Source organism: Pygocentrus nattereri, chromosome 9 (genome assembly GCF_015220715.1).
Source record: "Pygocentrus nattereri isolate fPygNat1 chromosome 9, fPygNat1.pri, whole genome shotgun sequence".
Taxonomy (NCBI): domain Eukaryota; kingdom Metazoa; phylum Chordata; class Actinopteri; order Characiformes; family Serrasalmidae; genus Pygocentrus; species Pygocentrus nattereri.
This window is the reverse complement of record NC_051219.1, coordinates 16338354-16365354: the sequence shown is the minus strand read 5'-3', so window position 1 is coordinate 16365354 and position 27001 is coordinate 16338354. Positions and strand designations below refer to the sequence as shown.

General features: G+C 37.5%; 1 protein-coding gene across 1 annotated transcript in view; it reads left to right on the top strand.

Moving 5' to 3' along the window:
- Positions 1–364: 364 nt before the first annotated feature.
- The window catches only part of ptpn22 (protein tyrosine phosphatase non-receptor type 22), a 39164-nt gene continuing 12527 nt past the window's right edge, over positions 365–27001 (top strand). Inside the window, 15 exon segments of the mRNA XM_017720882.2 lie at positions 365–1143; positions 11651–11759; positions 11882–11958; positions 13230–13325; positions 13554–13592; positions 15468–15539; positions 15824–15883; positions 16522–16664; positions 19829–19895; positions 20535–20612; positions 20757–20843; positions 22536–22654; positions 25176–25351; positions 25354–26076; positions 26706–26789. Of these exon segments, the coding sequence (XP_017576371.2) occupies positions 1042–1143; positions 11651–11759; positions 11882–11958; positions 13230–13325; positions 13554–13592; positions 15468–15539; positions 15824–15883; positions 16522–16664; positions 19829–19895; positions 20535–20612; positions 20757–20843; positions 22536–22654; positions 25176–25351; positions 25354–26076; positions 26706–26789 (2032 nt within the window). The 5' untranslated portion in view covers positions 365–1041.

The following is a 27001-nucleotide window of genomic DNA, read 5'->3' as shown; positions in this document are numbered from 1 at the left end:
GTACTTATGTTAATAATAATAATAACCATAATATTGCGTGCAATCTATGTAACTATATATTAGTTGCATAGTAGTTATGACCAACTCATTATAAATACTGAAAATGTATTTAATTAGTAAACAATAATAATAGTAATAATATAGTAATAAGTAATAAATAAATACTCCTAAATGGTAGCATTACAGTGACTTCTTCATTTACATATTAGTTTGATAGGAGTTTAGAGTAGTAGTAACTCACAGTAGTTACTAAGTAATAATAAAAATAATAATAATAACAATAATAACCAGTGAATGAGCTGATGAAAGGGCATTAATCACAGGGAATCTGTGACCTCTTTACTGTAGATCCACCGGTCTGACCAGACTCAAGCTGCGCACCCTCCTGATCACACCCCACCCCTGAAGTTGCCCAACAGGCGGTGCAACTGAGTGCCGCGGCAGTGTCACATTCTTTCTCTACATTACGCTCTTACGATGACACACCAACAGCACCAGTTTCCTGCAGAGGGGGACGGCTATAGGACCCAGTGACACATCGTAAGTTGGACAGAGAAAGAGCGTCAGAGAGAAATAGAGGGAGAGAGAGAAAGCAGAAAAAGATAACAGCAACGTGAGAGCGAGAGAGAAGAAAAAGAACAAGCGACTGAGAGAGCAAAAGAGAGAGATGACGACCACAGTGATATTTTTAATCTGACCACAGAGGCTGTTGACTGCGACCGCCACTGCTTCCGTGATGACAGCTCATCTAGCACTTCAAGCACTCAGTTCCTCAAGTCTGAGGCCAGTTCTCAGCCGACAGGCGCTACGACAAATGAAGAGAAGGCTGTGTGAGAGGGTGAAAGGAGCAGAAGAAGGGGAAAGAACCAGCTGAGAGGAAAGGAAATCCAAAAGAGAAAGAGAGTAAGAAAGAAGAAAAGGAAGAGTAAAACAGAGACAGAGAGAGAGAGAGAGAGAGAGAAGCAGGTAGGCAGCCAGCAAGTCCCCACTTAACACCATCCTTTGGGACATGAAGGAGGTCATTGGTGGGATATATAAGCCATGAACCGGCAAGCTCATCTTCTGAGAGGCTTTCTGGCTCAGTTTGCCAGCAAGGAGGCAGTGGACGGGGTTGAGGACAGTGGCTTTGAGGCTGAATTCTTGGTGAGTCTGTCCATCTATCTTTTGAAAGCATATATATATATATATATATATATATATATATATATATATATATATATATATATATATATATATATATATATATATATATACAGTAGAAAGAAAAAGACTACTTTTAATGTAAGTCAGTGGACTTTTTTCGAAGTCATTTCGGGTCGTTTCTTTTAGTCTGTCATCATGAAATTACGCACAGCATAAACAAATCTCAAAAATGTAGCTTTTCTTCCATCAACATATATATACGTGTGTGTGTATTTGTGTGTATTTGTGTGTGTCTTTGACACAGGCCAAAGTTTGGGGAACTCTGGCCTTGTTTTTGAAACGTGACTTTTCTCACTGTTTCATTACAGTTACGTAACAAAAATACCCTCAAAAGTTCCATTGATGTAAGTCTGGCCTGATAAATGGTTTGAATGGTAATTTTCTTTTCCAAATTATTGTTAAAAAAGGCATATTGAAAGTATACGTAAGTATATGAAAGTTTAAACACCTGAAAGGCTTGAGTGTTGACATCACAACATATGTGTGTATTTTGGCTTTTTGTCAAATATTTACCATAGAAAATCCAAATGGGTGATATTGCTTTCCTCCAGAGAAACCTGTTTAGTCTTTAATATGTTCCGTTATGGCAAAGGTGTCTTCAAACGTTTGAAAAGTATTCGGCAATGTGTGTTCAGCAGGACTTAAACTTTCTACCTTCACTGTTTGTGTATCTGTGGACGCGTAAGCCATTGTAGGAGGACATGAGGCCTCATAAAACTGACCCAAATGGTAAAGAATTCAGTAAAAGCAAAATGGAGTCTATAATGTATCTGGCCAGAAAGCAGTCAGAGTGGCTGAAGGGTCTTAATATAGACTTCCTCTTCTCACCACAACGTAAGAACTCTGTCAAAAAAGAGAACTACAGGCCTGCTTCACAGCTTCTGTTTTTAATTGTTGTTCTGTGAACGTGGAAGCCAATTTTCAAATATAGAGAAGTTTTTAAATCTTGTATAATGAATGAATAATGTATATTTAATAACACAAAGCTTTATACTAAGCCATTTTTAACATAGATCTATTGTACTTATGGACATATAACGATTTGGAACTTTCTCACTGTAAAATACATGCATAAAATTCAAAACTCAAATTCAAAAATCTAACTTTTGTTGTGTAAATGTTTGACACCTGAAGTTTGTTTTGTTAGTTTTGGAGTTAATAAGTTAGCAAGAAAACTGAAACAATTAGCATTGCAGAAACTGCATATGTAAAAATGATCACATACTGGCATCCAACCACATGGAATTACTAAGTGATCTGAAATTCCTTATGTGGTTTTTGACGCTGTATGACATCATTATCTATACAAATATACAGGACAGAATTCAAGCGACTGCAGCGAGAGGCCTGCTACTGCAAACTGTAGAGATGCAATGTACTTTAGGTAATTCCATGTTATAGATAATGTATGGATATAGATATATAGATAATAACTTGCCATTCAGTGTTAGAAATCACTGAGCCAGTATATTTTGAGATATACATATATCTATAATATATATATAACATAGGTTTAGGCAGGCAGATAATAATTTAGGTACAGGAGGGCACATTTAGGCACATACAAACCCTTAAAACTGTCCATGGAGAGCTTAAAAAGCTCAGTTACATGGTCTTAAAATTCAAAGTACACAAGACTTAAGTTACATAATTCTTTTTATGTATGTGCATTAAAGGTACATCATAACGTCTGCTGAATAAATGGTAGTTTGATGCTTACATCAAGGCAATACTTTGAAAGTCTAGATTTATCAAAAGCTGCATTTTAAATAAGTTTTGGCCAAATCTTTCCTGGCAAACTAACTGCTGTCTTTATACTGTGTTTATACACAGGTTAGTTTTGCAGTGTCCTTTTCAAAGTTCTGTACTTTGGATAAAGGTAACGTGTTTGGACGATTGGACAAATTCTTACTTGTGTTGGTCACAAACGCCTATACCACTTCTGCTACCATAGTAAATCCTGGTTGAATGCAGTGCCTTCATAATAATGATATATTACATCGTTTCAAAGTCTGACTTCTGCCAAAAAATAAAAGCTTGAAAAGGAAAAAAAATAGAAAGTACTGTTGCCATGGTTACTATTACTGTATGGCCTGAAATGCAGACACAGCCCAAATCAGAAAAGTGGAGTTTTTACAGGTTGTAGCTGTATTTGAACGTTTTTTTTTTTTTTTTGTGGTTAATAATCATCGTCACACATTTTTATGAAAATAATTTTGGTATTTACATTTGAGTTTCCAGCCCCTTTGATAAGCTGCAAAAACCAGAAGGAAAAGGCAAAGGTACAACCCCAATTCCAATGAAGTTGGGACGTTGTGTAAAACATAAATAAAAACAGAATACGATGATTTGCAAATCCTTTTCAACCTATATTCAACTGAATACACTACAAAGACAAGATATTTAATGTCTAAATGGATAAACTTTATTGTTTTTTGGAAATATTCACTCATTTTGAAGTTGATGCCTGCGCTTCATAATGCGCTTCATAATGTGCCACACATTTTCAATGTGAGACAGGTCTGGACTGCAGGCAGGCCAGTCTAGTACCCACACTCTTTTACTACGAAGCCACGCTGTGGTAACACGTGCAGAATGTGGCTTGGCATTGTCTTGCTGAAATAAGCAGGACGTCCCTGAAAAAGACGTTGCTTGGATGGCAGCATATGTTGCTCCAAAACCTGTATGTACCTTTCAGCATTAATTGTGCCTTCACAGATGTGCAAGTTACCCATGCCATGGGCACTAACACACCCCCACGCCATCAGAGATGCTGGCTTTTGAACTTTGTGCTTATAACAATCCGGACAGTCCTTTTCCTCTTTGTCCCAGAGGACACGACGTCCATGATTTCCAAAAACAATTTGAAATGTGGGCTCATTAGACCACAGGACACTTTTCCACTTTGCGTCAGTCCATCTCAGATGATGTTGTTCACAAAGTGGTGAACCTTGCCCCATCCTTGCTTGTGAATGACTGAGCCTTTCAGGGATGCTCCCTTTATACCCAATCATGACAATCACCTGTTTCCAATTAACCTGTTCACCTGTGGAATGTTCCAAACAGGTGTTTTTTGAGAATTCCTCAATTTTCCCAGTCTTTTGTTGCCCCTGTCCCAACCTCTCTGGAACGTGTTGCAGGCATCAAATTCAAAATGAGTGAATATTTGCAAAAAACTATAAAGTTTATCCGTTTGAACATTAAATATCTGGTCTTTGTTGTGTACTCAATTGAATATGGGTTGAAAAGGATTTGCAAATCATTGTATTCTGTTTTTATTTATGTTTTTTGCACAACGTCCCAACTTCATTGGACTTGGGGTTGTAGAAGCCATATGTTCTGAATCTGGATGATAGTTAACAGTAACAAAGCTAGACATGATCATAATTGATCAATAAAGCTAAACATGATCATAATTGGTCCAATAAATCCTTTGAATAATGTGATACTTGCTACACTGCATTTATTAGGATAAGGTCTATTTTTTGTTCTTGCAACAAGATAATCCTGATTTATTCTGGTATGAATTTATGAACGTTATATGATATGAAAAATGTTAAGTGGTGCAGTGTAAGCTTGCACTACTCGTTAACTCATTAGATTCTCAGCTCCAGTGAAGTGAGGGTGGGGTCAGTGCTTCAGCTTCCAGCATAAGAACTGATACCTCCAAGAGGGCTGAAATCACTTCCTGACCTATGAAAAGCGCTCTGTGGTTTAGGCCACACGCCACCATCTGGACGCAGGCTGGAGTGGGCCAAGTGCTACTTCAGAAGAAGCCCAAGCTGAGCCCTTGCCAGAAGGACATCCTGTTGGCCAGGGGCAGCTGTCTGGACCCTCTATCACATGAAGAGAGCTCTCTTTTTTCCCAGGCCTTGCTGGCCAAGTCTCTGTGCCTGTTAGGGCTACAGCATTAGCCCAGGCAGAACTGCCCAAGAGTGTTAAGTGACTCATTCAGCCCTCTCAGTCACTAAGGCCAGAAACACACTTCATGCAAATTCCAACGCCCAGCTAATGCATTACAAGTGCACAGCCCTTTTGTACAAACTCAGTATATGTTCATATGTTGCTGTGGCAGTTAAAACATTCAGTACTCAAGGGAGGGACTGTGGACATATCAACGTCTGTAAACAACATCTTTGAATATCCACAGCATGTTGTAGTGTGTTCTGTTTCTACTGGAATAAAGAGGCAATAATGTATCATGTATATGATAAGCAAACATCTGAGAGACTCTTGAGGTGATATGCTGTGAAAGCTGACCAGACAAAAACATGCCGTGATACAATAGCTTGATCAGGCTTAGCTGTTGCTATAGTGTGCCTTGCTCATGTTCACAATGCAAATGCACTGCTTGTATACAGTGTAAACAAATATATATTGTATACCCACCTCTGAGAAGACAGATTAACCCTTTACATGGCCAGGGCCTGCAAGCAGGTTCAGAGTTTTATTATACTTCTAGAACCTAAGAATAGTTCAACCATTTGCAATAAAGTGCCTGTTGACTCAGGAAAAAGTATGAAACTGTCACTGGGGCAGTACCCCTCTTGTCACTTGGGGTGGAACCCTCAAGTACATCTCAGTACCTTTAGTCATGGAATATAATTGTACCATAATCCATTAAAAATGATACTTTATTATGTTATGTTGTATGAAGGTTTGTATTTAAAACTTTCTAAAAGTTTCCAACTTTCCTTTCTCTTCCCAGTCCGTACCACTCCTTGCAGCCTGTACAGACCATAGAAACTAAGCTAAGCAAATACACCCTGTTTTGAATTCACTGGTTTTGTGAACAAAAAACAATGTGCCATGAAAATCAGCACAATACTTTTTCATCAAGGCACAATACAGGGCAGCCAGTCAGAACAGAGATCATTAACATGTACAGTGGAATGCAAAATTTAATTAAGTTCATTTTAAACATGAAAGTAAGTTAACACATCCTTTACAGAGAACCAGTTTTAATGCACATTTTATGATTTAACAACCCCCCATATGTTACATTCAGCAAATAAACAGTAACTGTGCATTAAATTGTGCAGAAGTGCATGTAGGATATCAACATAACGTCATAAATTCAGGGACACCTGAACTTTTGCATACAGCTGTTATATCACTGTTGTCGGAAGAAAATCTCAATTTTTTACATTTTTCTGTTTTTGACATAATTTGAAAATTGTTACCCTTTATATTATATGTAAGTTTCATGATGAATTGACTAAAAGAAATGAACCAAATTGACTTGGAAAAAATTCTGGTTTCATTGAAAGTAGGTTTTTCCCTTTTCTCTTCTCCTTAAGTTAACATTTTGGAGATACAAGGTTCTTTTGAGACAACAGTGTTTTATATATATATATATATATATATATATATATATATAAACAAATAAACAATGACTGTTTATTTGCTGAATGTAACATATGGGGGGTTGTTAAATCATAAAATGTTGTGGAAATGTTTTTTCATTTTTATATAGTTTTTTTTTCAAATACATTAAACTGAGCAAATAAATAGAAAATTGTGCACTAAAATTGGCAAAAAAGGCATAATTAAGGATGTAGAGGGTGTGTTAACTTAGAAAAACAACAAAGTGCCATTTGATTGGGTGTGTTCAAATGTTTGCAAATGTTTTCCGACCGCTCTGTATCCCTTAGAACTAAACAGACAGTAGTTGCGGTGCTTTAAGACTCATATAGCCGTCTCTAAAAGTTCCCTGTCAAATTACATTTTGTTGATTTTCTAAGTGAAAATATGGCATATTTCAGCATCATTATGTATTTGCTGAGATTAACATATCGTAAAAAATATTAAAAAATAAAAGTTAAAAATATAAAATGTGCTTTTGCACAGGCCACATTTTATCTTTTATTTTTTCCCCAATGTTACATTCAGCATATAAACAGTAACTGTGCATTAAAACTGGTTCTCTGTAAAGAATGTGTTAACTTACTTTCATGTTGAAAATGAACTTAATTAAATTTTGCATTCCACTGTACATGTTAATGATCTCTGTTCTGACTGGCTATATACATATAATAATATATACATATAATATAATATATAATTATATATTATATGTATAATATATACATATAATATATAATATACTTATAATAATATATACTTATTACTGCTGTCGGAACAAAACCTCGTATCTCCAAAATGGTAACTTTACAGGGGAAGGAAAAAACATGCATTGCTTTCAATATAAGTCAATGGAACCAGAATTTTTTCCAAGTCATTTTTGGCCATTTATTTTGGTCCATCCTTTATGAAATATGGACATGCCTTTTCAAATTATGTCAAAAGCTGAAAATAGACAAACAGGGAGATATGAGGTTTTGTTGCGACAGCAGTGGTATATAGTGAAGGTGTAGAGCAGCCTATGTTTTTAAACGTTTAATTCATCTAAGATAATACTGTTTTACCAACCAATATATCTCTCTTTCTGTGCACTTTCCAGTGTTGAATCAGTGTTAAAGTGCATGACTGTGGACGTGACTCAGTCAGTTACCTTGCCACATATTAAAAATGTGATTGGTCACAACTCAGTTCATTTACATGAAGTTCATGCAGATGAGTATCAGTGGTCTGATGTGTCAGTTATATGTTGTTGCCACTTGCCTCATTATAGTGCAGTATATCACATTCTGTTTGAAAAATTCAAATGTAAAAAGGCAAATCATCTTGCATGTCATTATGGTTCATGTTACGTAAATGCTGGTTAAAATCTCAGCGTCCCCAACTTAAATCACCTTCCCGCATCCCTTATCTTTAGATTTTTTACTGGAGATTTACTGGAGATGAAGTCAGTTAAATTATTCATGTGTTTAAGTTTCAATAATATAGTTTTATGAAAGTGCAAACATCAACATTTAGGTGATGTGATGTTCACACACACATGCAGTGAGGTTTTTTTGTTTACTACATGGTTAAAACATGCCAACAAAAAGTGTTTAGCTTGTGGTTACTACCTGCATATTTGGGCGGATGGTGTAGTGAAGGCAATGCACCTTCGCAATGAGAAATCAGGTACGAAATAAAGGTATCTCATTCAATCAATATGTACATACCATCATTCTTGCATGTTAATCTTACATTTGATAAAGTAAAGGAATCCATAGATCTTTCATAATTTCTGTAGAATTCAAGGGTTGAGGTGTAAATAAAGTCAGTCTGAGTGGTTGGATGTGAAACTGATTTCTTTGCAGAGGTGATGGTGGGAACCAGGGCTAGCAATGTTCTCAATGCAAGTATAGCCATTTTGTTTATTATCCAAAATGACTAATAAATGTATAAATAATGTTGCTAGTGGTTTAAAAATGGTAATCCAATAGAGTAGGTTTTCTCTGTGTACTGTTTTGTGTCTTTCCAGCAGGAACAGATTTTAAAATACATTTTAGGCTAAAACCTTCATGCAAAACTAGTGAAAACCAATATCTCAGGCCCCAGGCAATGTATTTGTAACTATTTTGTGTAATAACTTTGTGTGAAGGAGCTTTGAGTGGCATTAAAGTCCTCAGACATCTGGTTCCTATCACCACCACTGTGAACAGCTCTGGTCAAGATAGGAATTTCACATCGAACCACTCTGGATGACTTTGCTTACACTCTAACAGTTAATTATACAGAAATTTTGAAAAATATTCATAATCTCATTTTAACCCCTTAAATAGCCACGGACACCATTGAGCCCAAAGTTTTAATATACACTTCTGTAACCTAAGAACAGCTTAGCCAGTTTGCATTGAAGTTCCTGTAGTTACATGTAGTTAAGCCTTACTATGTAATAAGCCTGGGATTTTAAGGGGTTCATGTAGGGCAAGTTTCACAGCTAAGCTGTTTTTACCAGCTGGTTAACGCAGCACTCTGACACACATAACATGGCCGTGATTTTTGTAGTTTTCATAATTTAAAAAGAAAACAGATTACAGGTGCTAAATACAAAAATGTGCAGACGTCCAGCGAGGCCATGAGGTAGTTTTCTGGATTATTATCTTGAAATAACAAATTAATTATCTCGTTAACAGCTTTATTATCTTGAGATCACAAGATAATTAGCTAATAAATCTCAAGGTAACAATCCAGAAAACTACCGCATGGCCTCTCTGGACTTCCAAAACAATGTTAGTTTAGTACATAAAACAAATATTAGCTGGCTCAGTACATCAATGATGGATTACATCATCTGTCACTAGAACTTGGAACTGTGATAATGCTATATTATATTGAACATTTACGGAATATTTCTTAGATTTCTATCAAGGAAAGTTATATCACAGTTATTGTTGCTATCATTTTGTCACCCAGCCCTAGTTTAAGCCAACCTTTTATCATTTGATGATGAAGACAGGAACGTGTGTCCTTATTGTGGTCATGGGCATGTACCATAATTGTATCTGCTCTAGAACCACATATAAAAGAGGGTAAAGTTGGATTCAAAAACAAATCTGCTTTCTGTGTTCACACAGCTAAGCTGCCATGTCAGCTTACACTCCACTTAAAATCCACAAACAGGCTCATTTTCAAGGTGAGGAATGAGTTACCTTTAAATGTTGCCCTGAACTAAAACCAAGGTACACTTTCACTAAAATCTCTTAATGCAGTCTTACTAAACCAGTTCTCAAAAAACTCCGCCATGAAAACATGCAGGTTTTTCACATTCACCACCTTTGGCCTACTGCACTGAGCTACTTATGCAGCAGGAAAGAAATGAAAGCATTTTGAATGAAAGATGTGTCCCCTGCGCAGGTAGGAGGTGCATAATGTTCCATGCTGACTGCTCAAAGATGCTCTCAGAAGATCTCCTTGCGTACGAGCAAGTTGTGGTCGGAAAGTTATCTATTACGGTGGTCTCTGTCTCATGGGACAGTGTGATTGCTTTCAGAGGCACACACAGACACACGCACACATACGCGCACACACACACACACACGCACACACACACACACACACACACACACACACACAAACCCTGAACCCAGCTTCCTTTCAAACAGTGAGCTTACTGTTGTCTTGTTTTGACTATGAAAATTGCAGATTGTAGCACAGTTTAAAAATAAACTTTAAAGGGCCCATATCCTATTTTTCTTGCTTTTTTCTACATTTTACAGATGTACAAAACACAATTTGATCGTTTTACACAGCTAGGCACAGTTAGTGTTAGGAGTCTTGCCCAAGGACTCTTATTGGTATAGCACAGGGTGCTTGCCCAGGTGGGGGAATGAACCCCAGTCTACAGCATGGAAGGCAGATGTGTTACATACTACACTATACCAACCATAGAGCATACAATTTCTGTGCTCATTTTATGGACATTTGTGTGTTTTTTTTGTATCAAAAACACAATTCAGCCAAAAGATAGTCCTGTCTGAAACATATATAGTGTAAAATTGGCGAGGCTAAACTGCTGTAAGATGAATAGGCAGGTATACATAAATGCAAAGGTCAAAACAATAAATTCACAATGAGCTGTTTTGCAGCTTGGTTTCTGTATATAACCATAGGGGGTGTGAATGCTATGTGTTAAACAAAATGTGTGTGTGTATATATATACACATATGATGCACATTTGTATATACTGTTTCGCTGCCCTGTCTATTATTTGTCATGTTGTGCACTATAGGGCCTGAAGTAAACTATTTCGTTCCCATGTTTGAAGATTATATTGAGGAATGACAATCAAGACCACTTGACTTGACTTAAATTTTCCCAACATAGGACCACCCATCATGGACAAATGCAAAACAGATGGCTGTACCCCCTGAGCCAAGAACCCTATGAAAATACAAGTTAGATATACTTAATGGCTAGTGGCATTATTCAATATTTTATGATTTTTTTGACTTTCTAGACATTTTCAAGTTATTGTATAAAGTGAAATTATCTCAATACATTGTCATATATATCTGTCAGTGTACTGAGATAATTGTTGGCCAGGGTGGACATTTTTGCTTAAATTTAGGATATTATGAACATGATTGACCTTCAGTTAGCAAAGTGTTGAATGGTTCAAAGTGGCCTCATAGTTTCACAAACATATTTTAAAATTCTGGCATCTGACTTAATAACTGAATGTTTTACCATGACAAGGTTGTCACTGGTAAAGGATCAAGTGTTCTCCATCATGACAGGGTGGACAGCACTTCAGGGAAACACAACATTTTCTATATTATGATTAAAAATTGTTGAATGTTGCAAAGATCTCAACTTTGAATTGTAATGCTTATGGCTGTAAAAATATCAAGGGCCTTACTCTTACTGATGATGTTCAGGCAAACCCACGGGGTCTCCTACATTCAATCAAAGAAAAATGGTACCAAATATGTATAATGCTGTACAATTGTTTACCCAATTAGAACTATATTTTAAGAAATGCATTTTTTGCAATATTTTTATGAAACTTGGAAAGTACCTTATACTGACAATCACCCTTTTGCTCCTTCAGAAACTGAAGAGGCAGTCCACTAAATACCGAACAGAGAAGACCTACCCCACCAAGGCCGCTGAGAAGCAGGACAATGTGAAGAAGAACAGATACAAGGATATCGTTCCATGTGAGTGAAACCATTGAAATGCTTCTGTTCATACTTGGAGATGGTTGGTCACTGCTGTCAAATCTGGCTGTGCACACTCTGTATGTCGAGGACGGATCACTAATGATTGTGTTTTTCTTTAGTTGACCACACCAGAGTGAAGCTCTCTCTAAGCACATCCAAACATGACTCTGATTACATCAATGCAAACTTCATCAAGGTACGCTGCATTGCAGTAATTGATTGATCCTTCTCTTCTGTTCTCTTTTAAGCTCCAGTATAAGTTAAAAAGGGTTTTAGGTTTATTGAGTAAAGACAATCATTCTATATAGAACCATGAGCACTCAAAGAATTGTTTACATGCTTAAATGGACCTCTCCATGATGACATAGTTCTTCAGACTGATGCAGTTCTATATAGCACGAGCAGGGGTTCTTCTATTGTTACAAGGAACTAAACTTTCATTCTTTTAATCCTATTCTCCTAACCACTTCTTTAAAAGTAAAAAAAATCCTGTTCCATTTTATAGTATTCATGTTTATTTGTATTTATTCTAATGTAACATAGGATTTTACAGGCAAACACACGCTGCCAAGATAGTTTTATACAGTTCATACCACTTTTGTGTGGCATTGTATGTACCAGTATATGGCCCATTCTACTGAACTAGTAAAAGAACTACTTATGTACTAATTATGTATTCAGCTTAGATATTTAAGATTATGTTATGATCTATTTAAACTGAAAGGCATTAATTGAATTACTAATAAGCTAGATATGTACAAAGTAGTCTTTTGTAGGTTGCCTTCTATTAGGTGTCTGTCCCAACCACTAAATTTCAACTATCTTTTTTGTTTTGTTTCCTGTACACTTTTTAAACTATAATTTAGATTTCTATCAAAGTGAAGTTGAAATATTAATATTTATTGTGAGTTTAAATGAAATAAGTAAATAATTAAATATTTTAAATACGGAGTCTTATTTTAGCCACACCCCTGCATTTTAGAGCTTGAAGTGAGACTGCATCCCTGTCCCTCATGGCCAGGGTTTTCTAAATCATATATAGTTTGAAAAATATATTGAAAAAATATTCAATATTCAATTCAATATTCAAGTTCAAAAATATTATATTGAAGAAATTCAACTTACTGTTCATATAAAAGAGCCCCAAAACGCATTTTAATACTGTTGCATCTTTCATTCCAAGCAATTCTGGACTGTTCTATTGCTCTGTTTGGCATGAAATGTAAAGGGCAGCATTCTTATATTGTGTAATTAATAAAGAAATTAAACTGAGGTTTCCTTATGACAATGACTATATATTGATGCTGTGAGCAGCAATTGTGTTATCTATTTGTAGCTGAGTACAAAAAAAGTCAGAAATGTACTAAAACAATGCTTTTGAAAGTCTTCAACACTATTCTAACTCTCTCACTGCTCCAATTATGAATTACTGGAATGGCTTATGTCTTTTTTTCTTTTATACTGTAGGGCGTTTTTGGGGCAAGGGCCTACATTGCAACACAGGGACCACTGCCAAACACTGTTTTGGACTTCTGGAGGATGCTTTGGGAGTACAACGTGCAGGTAAGCACTTAGCTATTATTTGACTTGCAACGTGTGCAGGATGGCACTCAACTGCAAAAAAATATAACTATCTGACATCTCTGCATGATATGCACCTCTTCAGAAGTGTAAAATGGTTAACTATAAAGAACTTATTTATGCATTTCAACCACAACCTAACCTTAGGTGCTTGACGTCTTTCATTTTCTCACATGCACTTCTGCTTTTTCTCTCTCTTCTTTTCAATAGGTCATTGTAATGGCTTGCAGGGAGTTTGAAATGGGAAGGGTAAGGCTGAAAATCTTCTTTTAGATATTTGTATGAAGTACAGAGAGATTCACCCTGATGTCATACAGTAACATGTAAAGGTTTGGGCACTTGTGAGCAAGGCACAAGCAAAACCCATGTATGACAGGAAAGAAGACCTAAATGAAGGTTTAGCTGACACAGGAAAGGTAGTGGACCATTCTACTGTGCAGCGTTGCTTGCACACATGTTATGCATGGAAGAGTCATTACAAGGAAACATTACCTGTGACCTCATCACAAAAGTATGAAGTATGTAAAGCTTATAGATAATAAGACATTTGGAAAACAAGGGCTGTAGAATGATGAAATAAAAATGGAACTCGTAGCCATTAAAAAAGGACCAACATTTGATGAAAGGAACACCGTGCCAACTGTAAGGATCGATTATTCGGGGTTGTACGCCAACCAGTGGAACAGGAAATGTTGTACAAAACAGGAAACACTGGAGATTTGAATACACATCAGCACATTATGGAAGCATATGTGACACAGTTGGTAAAGAAACTGAAGCTGAAAAGAGGCGGAGTTCTTCAAGTCAGTAATCCAAAATATACCTCAGAATTGACCAAGATCTACGTCAAGATATACAAGCTGAAGCTTTTTTTGTCACAAGGATTTCACAGTCCCCTGGCGTAGCAATCGGAGGGTAGATCTTACCCTCATGTGAACTGGCCTAAGTATTTTGCAGAACCAAAAACGTTCTGTAAGGATTAGAGGGTGAATTTTCCTAAAACAGGAATAGAAAGACCACTGTAATATATGCCAAAGGGCGTGTTACAATGTACTCAATTTGTAATGTGTCCAAACTTTTGTGCATGCCACAATTACTATTTTATTTTTATATTTATTATGTTTTAAGTGAATCAAGATAATCAAGACAAAAAGTTAATCAACATGATTAAAAATGTTTCTGCAGATACTGTGTTTACTTCTTTTCAAATTGTACAAAAAATGTATCTTTAAAAAAATCCTTGTAAAATTAAAATAACTTTGACCAGTTCTGCCCAATCAAGCATAGAATCTAACAGGATGCTGTTCTAAAAAACTTTAAATATCCTTTACACTGTGTACTCTGAAATAGTAACCCTTCTTGAAACCTTTGCTAACCAAATTTTTTCATGTTATAGTTTCAAAGTTGGACATTCTGATGGCTAATACTTAAATGGCCAGGGCCAACCGGTGCGCTAAAGTTTTTTTACAGACTTCTATATTAGCTAGTGTGTTATAATATAATATACTAGCTCAAACAGTTTGCACTGAGGTCCCTGTAGTCACTGGGTAATAAGCCTTAGTGTGTAATAAGCTTAAGGGTTAACATGCATATTTTAATCATTTATTTCGCTTGTAATGTACATGACAATTATGACCGATATTTGGGTGTCTAGAAGAAATTCTCAAACCAAACCATTTGTTGGGTTTTGGAGATTATTAATGTCAAAATAAGTAAACGTCCTTTACAGAGTAACAAGCTTCTGCACATTTTAATGCACAATTATTGAAGTTAAATTCATGTTAACATATTAACTAGCATAAAATGCTACGAGTACAAAAGGCACTTTTTCAGATTTACTGTTTTTATTTTCCAGGATGTGAAACTTAGCAAATAAAAAGAAATTGGGCTCTAAGATTCTCTGTAAAAGTTCTCTGTAGAGGATGTGGTAACTAATTTGCTGTCAGAAAAAACAGCAAAACATGACAGATAACTGGTGGCGTTAAATCTTATGAGCATGTATATAAACATGAAAATATGAAGGATTTACCAATATATGTCTAAAACCAACGCCCATACCTAAACATTTTCAACAGCATGTCTTTTCTAACTGCTGTCAGTCTGAAAATGAGTTTTCTTTTGCAGAAAAAGTGTGAGCGCTATTGGCCTGAGACTAAGGTGGATGCATTTGTGTGTGAACCATTCACCATACGCTGTGTAAGTGACACTTCCTCCTTTGCTCACACCACACTTCCTGTCCTTTTAAAATGAGCTGTGTTGAGCACCACCCCCCTCACTATTATCTGGTTTTATTTCAATACAAAGGGTCTTACCAGTTTCTCTTAAAAACTAAAGAATGAGGAAAATCTGTATTTTGTTGACTGAAATCTAAGCCCGTGTTGAAAATAGAAGGCATAGTGCTGAGCACAATGCTGCATGATAAGACGTTCTGAAGTGTTCTGATAAGATGTTCTTAAAAGCTTTGGTTGATTCTTATGCAGGAATCAGAAGAGAATAAGGGAGACTATGTGACAAGGATCCTGAGGGTGACCTTTAATAAAGTGAGTAAAGGGTTTGATGTGTAAGCTATGATGCTTTAGAGAAATGCATTGCCTTGTATACCAATTATAAACACAGAATGTCTTACTCTGAAATGACAGTGAGTCCCAAAATATGAACAAAAAGAAAACCACTTGCAGTTTGCATTGAAACAATAAAATAAACATACTGTATGGCAGTGCTACCCAATCCCTAAAGAACATTTGTTTTCTGTAGAGGACGTGTAGCTATTTGCATGCAGAAAATCACCAAAACTTACATTTGACTAGGCTGCTCTAACTTTTGCATACAACTGTAAGTTGAGGCCTGACTTTTGTTCATTGTCTCTGTTTCTCCTTCTGTCCCCTGTCTTTTCTCTCTTTTCTTTGCTTTGCCCTTGTCCTCATGTGGTCTCTGGCATAGAAAAGAAATCTTACCTTTAAACTAAATTGCTAAAAACCTTTACATTTCCATGGATTACCATTGTATGGAAAAGGTTGTTTTTGAGTTGGAAGAATGTTAAAATGTGCAGTATTCCAGGACCAAGCTTGGGAACAACTGCTGTACAGAAGTCTACAACCTAACCTTTTCTTAAGATTAGCACCAAAACTGTCTTTTGTTACATGATTAAATGTTACATGTAATTCTGTTATTCTTCCAGTCTTCTCGGTCGCTGAAGCAGCTGCACTACATGAACTGGCCTGACCACGGCGTGCCTGACTCTATCCCACCCATCCTGGAGCTGTTGCAGGAAATGCGTTTGTACCAGGAACATGAGGATGTACCCATCTGCATCCACTGCAGGTAACCAACCCACAAGACCTTGCTGAATGTTGAAAGAGCAGGCTCAAGCGAGGCAGAGGCTGTAACTGTGACTAAAATGTCCCCTTTTGGACGTTACACAAGAAGCAGACACTCTGTCTGCCCTTTTATGGTTTGGTCCCAAACACCGTGTTGTAGTTACACAGGAAGTGTGTGTAGGTGGTTGACCAACAGCACACAATCACTTTAAATACAGGGCTGTGTTAACAAAGCCCAGTGTTTTGAGCATAAGCAGAATTCTTTTGAAACACTAGCAAGATTCTAACCTCATGTGAAATGCCTCATAACATTAGCAAAAAAATGCTTCAGAACAACAGCAAGACTCTGAGGCAAAATGCTTCAGAACATTGTAAGAGTCTAACCTTGAGTGCAAAGCTTTACAACATTAGCAAGAATGTATGCTAAGGTAAAATGTCTCGAAACATTAGCAGGTGCCTAACCAGGGGTACAATATTTCAGAACCTTGCTGGACTCTAACATGAGTACAATGCTTCAGAACATTAGCAGGAGTCTGTGCTGAGGTTAAATGCTTCAGAGCATTAGCAGGAGTCTGTGCTGAGGTTAAATGCTTCAGAACATTAGCAGGAGTCTGTGCTGAGGTTAAATGCTTCAGAGCATTAGCAGGAGTCTGTGCTGAGGTTAAATGCTTCAGAACATTAGCAGGAGTCTGTGCTGAGGTTAAATGCTTCAGAACATTAGCAGGAGTCTGGGCTGAGGTTAAATGCTTCAGAGCATTAGCAGGAGTCTGTGCTGAGGTTAAATGCTTCAGAGCATTAGCAGGAGTCTGTGCTGAGGTAAAATGCTTCAGAACATTAGCAGGAGTCTGTGCTGAGGTAAAATGCTTCAGAACATTAGCAGGAGTCTTTGCTGAGGTAAAATGCTTCAGAGCATTAGCAGGAGTCTGTGCTGAGGTAAAATGCTTCTGAATATTAGCAGGAGTCTGTGCTGAGGTAAAATGCTTCAGAGCGTTAGCAGGAGTCTGTGCTGAGGTAAAATGCTTCAGAGCATTAGTAGGAGTCTGTGCAGAGGTAAAATGCTTCAGAGCATTTGCAGGAGTCTGTGCTGAGGTTAAATGCTTGAGAACATTAGCAGGAGTATGTGCTGAAGTAAAATGCTTGAGAAATGTAGCAGGAGTTTGTGCTGAAGTAAAATGCTTGAGAACTTTAGCAGGAGTCTGTGCTGAGTTAAACTCTTGAAAACATTAGCAGGAGTCTGTGCTGAGGTAAAATGCTTCAGAGCATTTGTAGGAGTCTGTGCTGAGCTAAAATGCTTCAGAACATAAGCAGGAGTCTGTGCTAAGGCAAAGTGCTTCAGAACTTTAGCAGGAGTCTGTGCTGAGGTAAAATTCTTCAGAACATTAGCAGGAGTCTGTGCTGAGGTAAAATTCTTCAGAACATTAGCAAGAGTCTGTGCTGAGGCAAAATGCTTGAGAACTTTAGCAGGAGTCTGTGCTGAGGTAAAATTCTTCAGAACATTAGCAGGAGTCTGTGCTGAGGCAAAATGCTTCCGAACATTAGCAGGAGTCTGTGCTGAGGTAAAATTCTTCAGAACATTAGCGGGAGTCTGTGCTGAGGTAAAATACTTCTTCGGATCGAAAACTCATATCTCCAAAATCGTAACTTCACAGGAGAAGGAAAAAACATACATTACTTTTTAATGTAAGTCAATTGAACCAGATTTTTTCTGTCAAAAACTGCAAAACAACAAAAATGAAGATACAAGGTTTTATTCCAACAGCAGCAATATGCTGAAGTAAAATACTGCAGAACATTAGCAGAAGTCTATGCTAAGCTAAAATGCTTCAGTACATTAGCAGGAGTGTATGCTGTGGTAAAAGATTTTGAAACAGTAGCAGGAATCAAACCTCAGGTACAATGCTTCAGAACATAAACAGGAGTTGAACTTGCTTCAGATACTGGTTGTAATGTGTAAATTGAGTTAATTTTGCATAGCTTCAGCAATGAAGGCATTAAATTGTAACTTTCCGGGCTGCAACTGCTGTCGCTTGCGTGGTGTGTTAAGCATATGATGTAAGTACCTTTATTTAGCAAATGTAATTGTAGCATTTTCTGCTGCAATTACATTGCAAGTTGCCTTGAAGTTTACACTGACCCCAGACAACCTGTAGTAACTTGGAGTTTTTTTATTTCATATTTCTTTTTTAAAAAGTTATCAAAACATACACAAATGCACCTTTCCTGTGGAAAAGTGAATGCAGTGCACCAAACTCATTTAAGGTGCACAATTGGACCTTAAGGACGGTATATATACATTGTATGTTAGGGACAAAAATGTATCTGTACAGGATTAATTTTTCTGCAGGAAAGTCAAAGAAAGCCAGAAGATCTGCCAGATGTACATCTCTCAGTACATCTCTATATGTACAGGAACCATGTGAAATTACTCACAGTTGCCAGAGTCTAATACTACCTCATGCATATGTGGTTGTGGGTATTTTGTCAACAATGGAGGCTGTTTAGGATTGTTATAGTAACATGCCACAACAGACACTGTCCACAAGGTTCCTTTATGAACAAGTGGAACCTAAGTCACCTGACGCAGTCTAGAAGGAGGCAGGCAAAGCTTTGGTCACAGTTTGTGCAATGACACTGCATTGCTGAGAAGTGCAGAAAAGACCTACCAAAAATATGGCACACACTCTTACGTCTGATCCAGAGACTAGATAACAAGATAAGAAAAAGGATATAGTCATATAGTCTTACGAGGCTTTTACAAAATTTTTCAAATCTAAATTTCATTCCATCATGTCACTTATATATCAGATGATGCCAGTAATACAGGCTTGCTTTTCTGCTATTTTTTTCTATACTGACTGCAGTGCCATGCAGAGGTGCTAGTAGCCTAGTTGTGTATCAGGTGATCTCTTTGAGCAATGGGTCCTATGTGTCCCTGTGATGCTCAGTTTTTGTGGGGAAAGCAGCATTTTCAATGTCCACATGCCTTCTGTCAGTGACTCTTACCATTCTGTTGATTTCTGCTGATTCAGGAACAAGTTGACATGAGATTGTCGTGATATCTTTCTTCAGAGGAACAGCTTATCAGTCCTGTGCGCAGTAATGCTAAGAGACTACAGTATGTTTTGACTGCGTCCTTTATCTCTTTTTTGCCTCCTTGGGGATTTGCAGTGCTGGCTGTGGAAGGACAGGAGCCCTCTGTGCCATTGACTACACTTGGAACCTATTGAAAAGACAAGTAAGAGCAGTGCTTGTCATCATTTCACTGTCCACCAAATATGTTGTTGTTGTTGCATATATTGACATATATGTGGTAACCGGCAAAAAGGAGAAAATCAAGCTCCACTCTTGCTTCAGATCTGAAAAATGATTTGTGTTTCTGTTCATCCTTCCACTGTATGAAGACAACTCTGAGGGTCTTATAGGATGTTTAGCTGCCAAAAATGTTTTAATTGAGAAAAAGAAATAGACAAAAAAGAGTTGCTGGCAGTCTCATAACTGTGGACTAACCACCTCAGAGGCTAGCTCACCATCTCATCATTGAATGTATTTGGGATTACTTGGATGGTGAGAAGCAGTAATGCAAATTACTTCTAAAACTTTGGAGGTGTGAAAAATATCCCTGCAGATTTCTTTGAATTCCTGAAATGAGAATGTTTTTAAAGCAATGGTTGGACTTACTGCAACAATTAATATATTTATTTGTTTAGGCTTCTGCATAATGTTTTCCTGACATGAAATAAAAAGCTTTTACAAAATGGCCATTTTAGCTGGAAATGGAATAAACAAAGGGTAGTCTCTGATTTTTGCTCATTACTGTATATCTAAATGTGGTATTCAGAGATTTAAATGCCATGGGTTATTGATATATTTTTAGATAATACCAGAGAACTTCAGCATCTTCAACATGGTTCAAGACATGAGGACACAGAGGCCTTCTGTAGTTCAAACTAAGGTAACACTGCACTCAGTTGTTTCTTAGTCTTTCATTCTATAAATACTTTTACATACTTTACACAAAAAGTTGGTAGATTGTGAATGTTCACCGTTGCATTTCCTTTTCCTCCTTTAAATAGTTTTTTCATTGTCCGTCCTATAGGAGCAGTATGAACTGGTGTACAGAGCAATTAAATTCCTGTTCGAGAGGTATCTGCAGATGATGGAGCCGAACACAAACCAAGATAAGGTAAGATGGAAAGAAATTAATTGAGCTGTTTGTGGTAAAAACAGCTTTTCCCTCCAGAAAAACCCTGAATGGTTTAGTGAAATCCTAATCTAGATGTAGTGTAGCCAAGACAAGTGTCGTGTCAAAAAGCTTTTTCATAAAATACTTGCCCAGAATGTCTCTCACTGCACTAAAATAACATCCAGGCCTTCATTGAGATTGGCCAGGCTTGTCACTGTGGTTTAGGGCACAGTATGAATTACCATGAGATATAAAAATGAACAAAACTTCACCGTGTAGCTGAATGTTAGGTAGTGTTTGTTAGCTACGTTAGCCTCACAGCTCCATTTTAAAACTAAAGAAGTTTAATTTAAACACCAAAATTGTGTTGGTTGATTGACCACAAAAGGGAGTCAAGCCATTCCTTTAATTGTACTTTATATGATTGCCCTGTACACCCCTTCACATTAGAGACTGTGAATTGCTAACAGGTGTTAAATTGAATATAACTGTATATATATATATATATATATATATATATATATATATATATATATATATTCCATCAGCAGTATAATGGCATTCTCTTGACCAGATGCACACAATACCAAGATCATCATATGGCAATGTGTTGGCTAGAGTTGTGTAATACTCTGCTATTGGGCTGTTAAATAGAAGAAACCCATTTTCTGAAGTTACCAGCTACTACTGAACACTCTTTAGATTAGTGTGTCCTTAAAAGACCTCATTGGCCAACATCAGTGCTGACCTCACAGATGCACTTGTGGACAAATGGAATAAAATCCTAGCAGCAATGTTCTAACATCTAGTGAAAAGACAAGAAGAGTAGAGACTCTAACTGCAGCCAGGTGCATTTCCCACTATAAATGGTATATGTAGTTGTTACGGGCCCCCAAGCTACAAAGGGGCCCTGCAGGTATGTCATTTTTTTAATAAATATTGTTTAAGGGACAGTGGGACTGGTTGGCACAGGGCTTGGTTGGCACAGTCAAGTAATTTTTGCTAGCCATGTGTTGAAACAGAAATGTTTTATTGTTTTTTGAAAAATGTTTGCCCATTTTGAATTTGATATTCTTCAAAAAATAATAAAATTTCTCAGTTTCAATATTTGATATGTTGTCTTTGTAGTATTTTCCTTTAAAAATATGCTTTAAATGATCTGCATATCATTGCATCCTATTTTTATTTACATTTTACACAGCTGTATTCTTTCAAATTAAAGGATCATAACAATATGTCAGTCTTCCCCATAATGTGCCAACCAACTCTGAGTTGCACAACATTTATTTGATCATGAATGCAATAATTACAATAAGAGGTTTCCAACCAGCCCTGCTGTCCCTTAAGCTAACCATGATATTGGCAAGATTTCACTGATAACTATGCTTCAGAAAAAATGAGGAATACTTCACTTATACACACATAGTAATTGACTTGTGTCAATTTAATTTACTTTAATTAAGTTGTTTTATTGTTTATTCCTTTATATAAAAATGGGACATATAGTGTATGATAACCCAAATATTCACTATTACCTAATTCTTGCACAAATGAATGAATTAATTAGCCATTCATTCCTGATCAGGCACTGCCAAATCATCATGTCAACCTAGGAACACACGTGCCATTGGACGTGCCACAGTCATTCCTGAGTCATTTATTCATTCAACAATGTATTTTAATACCTATTAGGTTCCATCAGCACCATCACCCATCTCTGAAGACAGTGATAGTGACCTGTCAGACACCAATGAGCTGGACCTAGAGCCGAAGCTTGCTGCAATGGACTACAGGACTACCTCTGAGCCCAGGTATGGTAGTCTTACATCCTATGCAGAAGCTAGTGCTAAAAATGCTGATATGTCCTGTGCTTCATGCAACAATATCCAAATTATAGGCTGTGGCAAGACATTTCATATGTAAATGTCAGTGTAAAAGTTTTACACTAATTCCTGTAAAAATGGCTGCATAGGTTTGCATAGGGTTATTATATAACCCTATGCAGGCTATCAGATCTATAATTTCACAGGAATGAGGGTTGCAATTTGAATATATGTGCATCCAAGCTAATATTAGTGTCCGTATGTTGCTTTAGCTATCTAAAAAAAGGCATGTGTGGTTTGTTAAATAAATAAATAAATGGTAAATGAAAAAATGTATTGTTTGCGTTATCTTGTAGTTTTTAAGTAGGAGTTGGACAGAGCAATGCAGAACTGCAGTAAAGGCATGTAACTTATAAGTTTTATTGTCACAAACTGCATGTGTATAAAGTGTCTGAAAACACATTGAGCATAATCCATTGAAGAATGTGGTTTAGTTTAACTATGACAATGGGCCTCATTCACCAGCCATTCTTAAGAAGAAATTTATTCTTAAAACTGTTTTCTTTTTTTTTGGGATTTGTTCTAAGGTAAGAACAGATTCAGAGTGCAAAGGTGCAAATAATCTGGGATTTAAGAAGATGTCATGAATATCTTTTTTATAGAATTTTTCTCTAGCACAAATTTAAGAAAAAATTTAGGAAGATATTAGTAAATATATTAAATCCAATCTGGAGAAGTGCACCTCAGTTAGCTCTGTGCTAACATTATATAGTGAATCCCATGAAGTGCTCTAATTATTAGCATTACTGTAAACATAGAAGTTGAATGAAACATTATATATATAATATATATGTGAGGAAAATAAGTATTTGAACACTTTGCGACTTTGCAAGTTCTCCCACTTAGAAATCATGGAGGGGTCTGAAATTTTCATCTTAGGTGCATGTCCACTGTGAGAGACATAATCTAAAAAAAAATCCGGAAATCACAATGTATGATTTTTTAATCATTTATTTGTGTGTTACTGCTGCAAATAAGTATTTGAACACCTGTGAAAATCAATGTTAATATTTGGTACAGTAGCCTTTGTTTGCAATTACAGAGGTCAAACGTTTCCTGTAGTTTTTCACCAGGTTTGCACACACTGCAGCAGGGATTTTGGCCCATTCCTCCACAAAGATCTTCTCCAGATCAGCCAGGTTTCTGGGCTGTCATGAAGTTGACATGAACATGGAGTTTGAGCTCCCTCCAAAGATTTTCTATAGGGTTTAGGCCACTCCAGAACCTTGATGTGCTTCTTACAGAGCCACTCCTTGGTTATCCTGGCTGTGTGCTTTGGGTCATTGTCATGTTGGAAGACCCAGCCACGACCCATCTTCAATGCTCTAACTGAGGGAAGGAGGTTGTTCCCCAAAAATCTCACAATACATGGCCCCGGTCATCCTCTCCTTAATACAGTGCAGTCGTCCTGTCCCATGTGCAGAAAAACACCCGCAAAGCATGATGCTTCCACCCCCATGCTTCACAGTAGGGATGGTGTTTTTGGGATGGTACTCATCATTCTTCGTCCGCCAAACACGGCGAGTGGAATTAAGACCAAAAAGTTCTATTTTGGTCTCATCTGACCACAGAACTTTCTCCCATGTCTCCTCTGGATCATCCAAATGGTCATGGGCAAACTTAAGACGGGCCTGGACGTGTGCTGATTTAAGCAGGGGAACCTTCCGTGCCATGCATGACTTTAAACTATGATGTCTTAGTGTATTACCCACAGTAACCTTGGAAACAGTGGTGCCAGCTCTCTTCAGGTCATTGACCAGCTCCTCCTGTGTAGTTCTGGGCTGATTCCTCACCTTTCTTAGGATCATTGATAGGCCACGGGGTGAGATCTTGCATGGAGCCCCAGTCCGAGGGAGATTGACAGTCATGTTTAGCTTCTTCCATTTTCTAATAATTGCTTTAACAGTTGATCTTTTTTCACCAAGCTTCTTGGCAATTGCCCCATAGCCCTTTCTAGCCTTGGTCTACAATTTTGTCTCTGGTGTCTTTGGACAGCTCTTTGGTCTTAGCCATGTTAGTAGTTGGAGTCTTACTGATTGTGTGGGGTGGACAGGTGTCTTTATGCAGCTAACGACCTCAAACAGGTGCTTCTAATTTAGAATAATAAGTGGAGTGGAGATGGACTTTTTAGAGGTGGACTAACAGGTCTTTGAGGGCCAGAATTTTTGCTCATTGACAGGTGTTCACATACTTATTTGCAGCAGTAACACACAAAAAAATTATTAAAAAATCATACATTGTGATTTCCGGATTTGTTTTTAGATTATGTCTCTCACAGTGGACATGCACCTAAGATGAAAATTTCAGACCCCTCCATGATTTCTAAGTGGGAGAACTTGCAAAGTCGCAAAGTGTTCAAATACTTATTTTCCTCACTGTATGTGTGTGTGTATATATATATATATATATATGCACTGATGTAATCTGATTGGTTCTGTCTTCTTCACAGGTATCCCATACAGGATCTGTCCAACCATGTTGTGCCAAATGTCGTCTCACAGCAGCCTCCACTTAGCCCACAGGTCCTCAGCCCTAATGCAGTGGCAAGCTGGATGGTGTCTACAACAGCCCCAGTGTCCACTTACTCAGCTCCATTTCAGCAGACAGATTTTGGACACTATGTGTCCTGAAATGACTGGACCCTGTAATGAGGCACCGAGCTGATGCTATGAGTGCCAATGTTCCCATCAAACCATCACGGCCAAAGGAGTCGAGCCTTAGTCAGAAACCTTTGGACCAACCAGTGTTAAACAATGTCTGCCATTCTGCAGCACCACACCAACAACCACCAATACAGAAACCCATGCCAAGCCAGAGGTTTCTCAAGCAAACAGTGATGAACAATTCTGTAGCACCACACCAACCACCACCCATACAGCAGCCTAACCCAAGCCAGATGTCTCTGGAGCAAACAGTGATGACCAGTACTTCAGCACCACAGCAACCACCACCGGTTCAGAAACCCATGCCAAGCCAGACGCCTTTGGAACAAACAGTTCAGAGATCTCTGGAGCAAACAGTGCGTGACAACGCTGCCCCTGCTGTATCACCACATCAGCCACCATTGTTCCAGCAGCCAAACCCAAGCCAGATCTCTCCGGAACAGGCAAGGATGAGCAGTGTTTCTTCTGCCATAGGTCAAGTCCAGCCTCCTGAGATACACTCCCTTTGTCTTACTGTGGAGGATCCATATTTTGGCCCAGACTCTGCAGTATCCGTGGACAGTTTCAGTTCTTCATCAGAGAACATAATAGCCAGGGATGTGTGGTCTCAAAACCCCTGTTTCAGTGGCCCTGTTTTGACTCTTAATGACAAGCCTCTTGAACCACCAGCACTGGGGGAAAATACAGGTCAGAATGCAGTCATACATGCTATTTCTGTTTACCTATTTCAAAAGTTTTTTACTGAATAATTTTTTTGCTTAAACCCAACTCACAAAACATTGGAATAGACCAGCTAGGTGTCCCAGAGGAACAGCTTGAGAACCACTGGTGTAAATTATAACACAAAAGCAGTTAGTTTTATGCTTGCTTTATTAAAACTTTGTTGTGAAGAACATCTACCCAATGAAACTGTATTAGACAAGTTTAAAGTTCTTTAAAATTAAGGTGCCATAAATGTTCATTGACATGGAAGAATCACTTTTAGTTCCCTGAAGAACCCTACAGATTGTTCTTTAAATAAATATTTCTGTATATTGATATATTTGAGTAAGCTTTTTTAACCTTGTCAAAACATAGAGCAAACAGTGCAAACTGGCCGAGTTATTCTAAAGATATATGAGTAAAGAATGTGAGTCTGAAGCTGCTAGCATTTCTGTAGAGATTATAGATCCTAAACATAAGCTTCTATACTAATGACATTTTTTAAGAACACTTCACCTTTGCCAAGAACCAATTAGGATCTGTATTTTTGGGAATGCAGTTAAGAAGAAGTCTAAAAATGACTGCCCTAAAAATGTTGTTGTGTTTGTGGTCAGGTATGACGTCACCTTCATCTGACAGAGACTGTCCACCTCCTCTACCAGAGAGAACCCCAGAATCCTACATTCTGGATGGTGAAGGTAGGTTGTAGTGCTCCAATGTGATTTGTTATGTTTTGGCAGCTTTCTTGTGCTGGATTTTTTCATTCTTGGGATGCCATAGTAAGCGGAACACCGCTGTTTGTTTGCTATATGCAGTCCTCTAGTGGGAAGAATGTAATCACTACTCTAGCGACCTTGACTCATTTGTAGGCGTAGGTTCAGCTATTGGAATATTTTTGTAAACAGCTGGA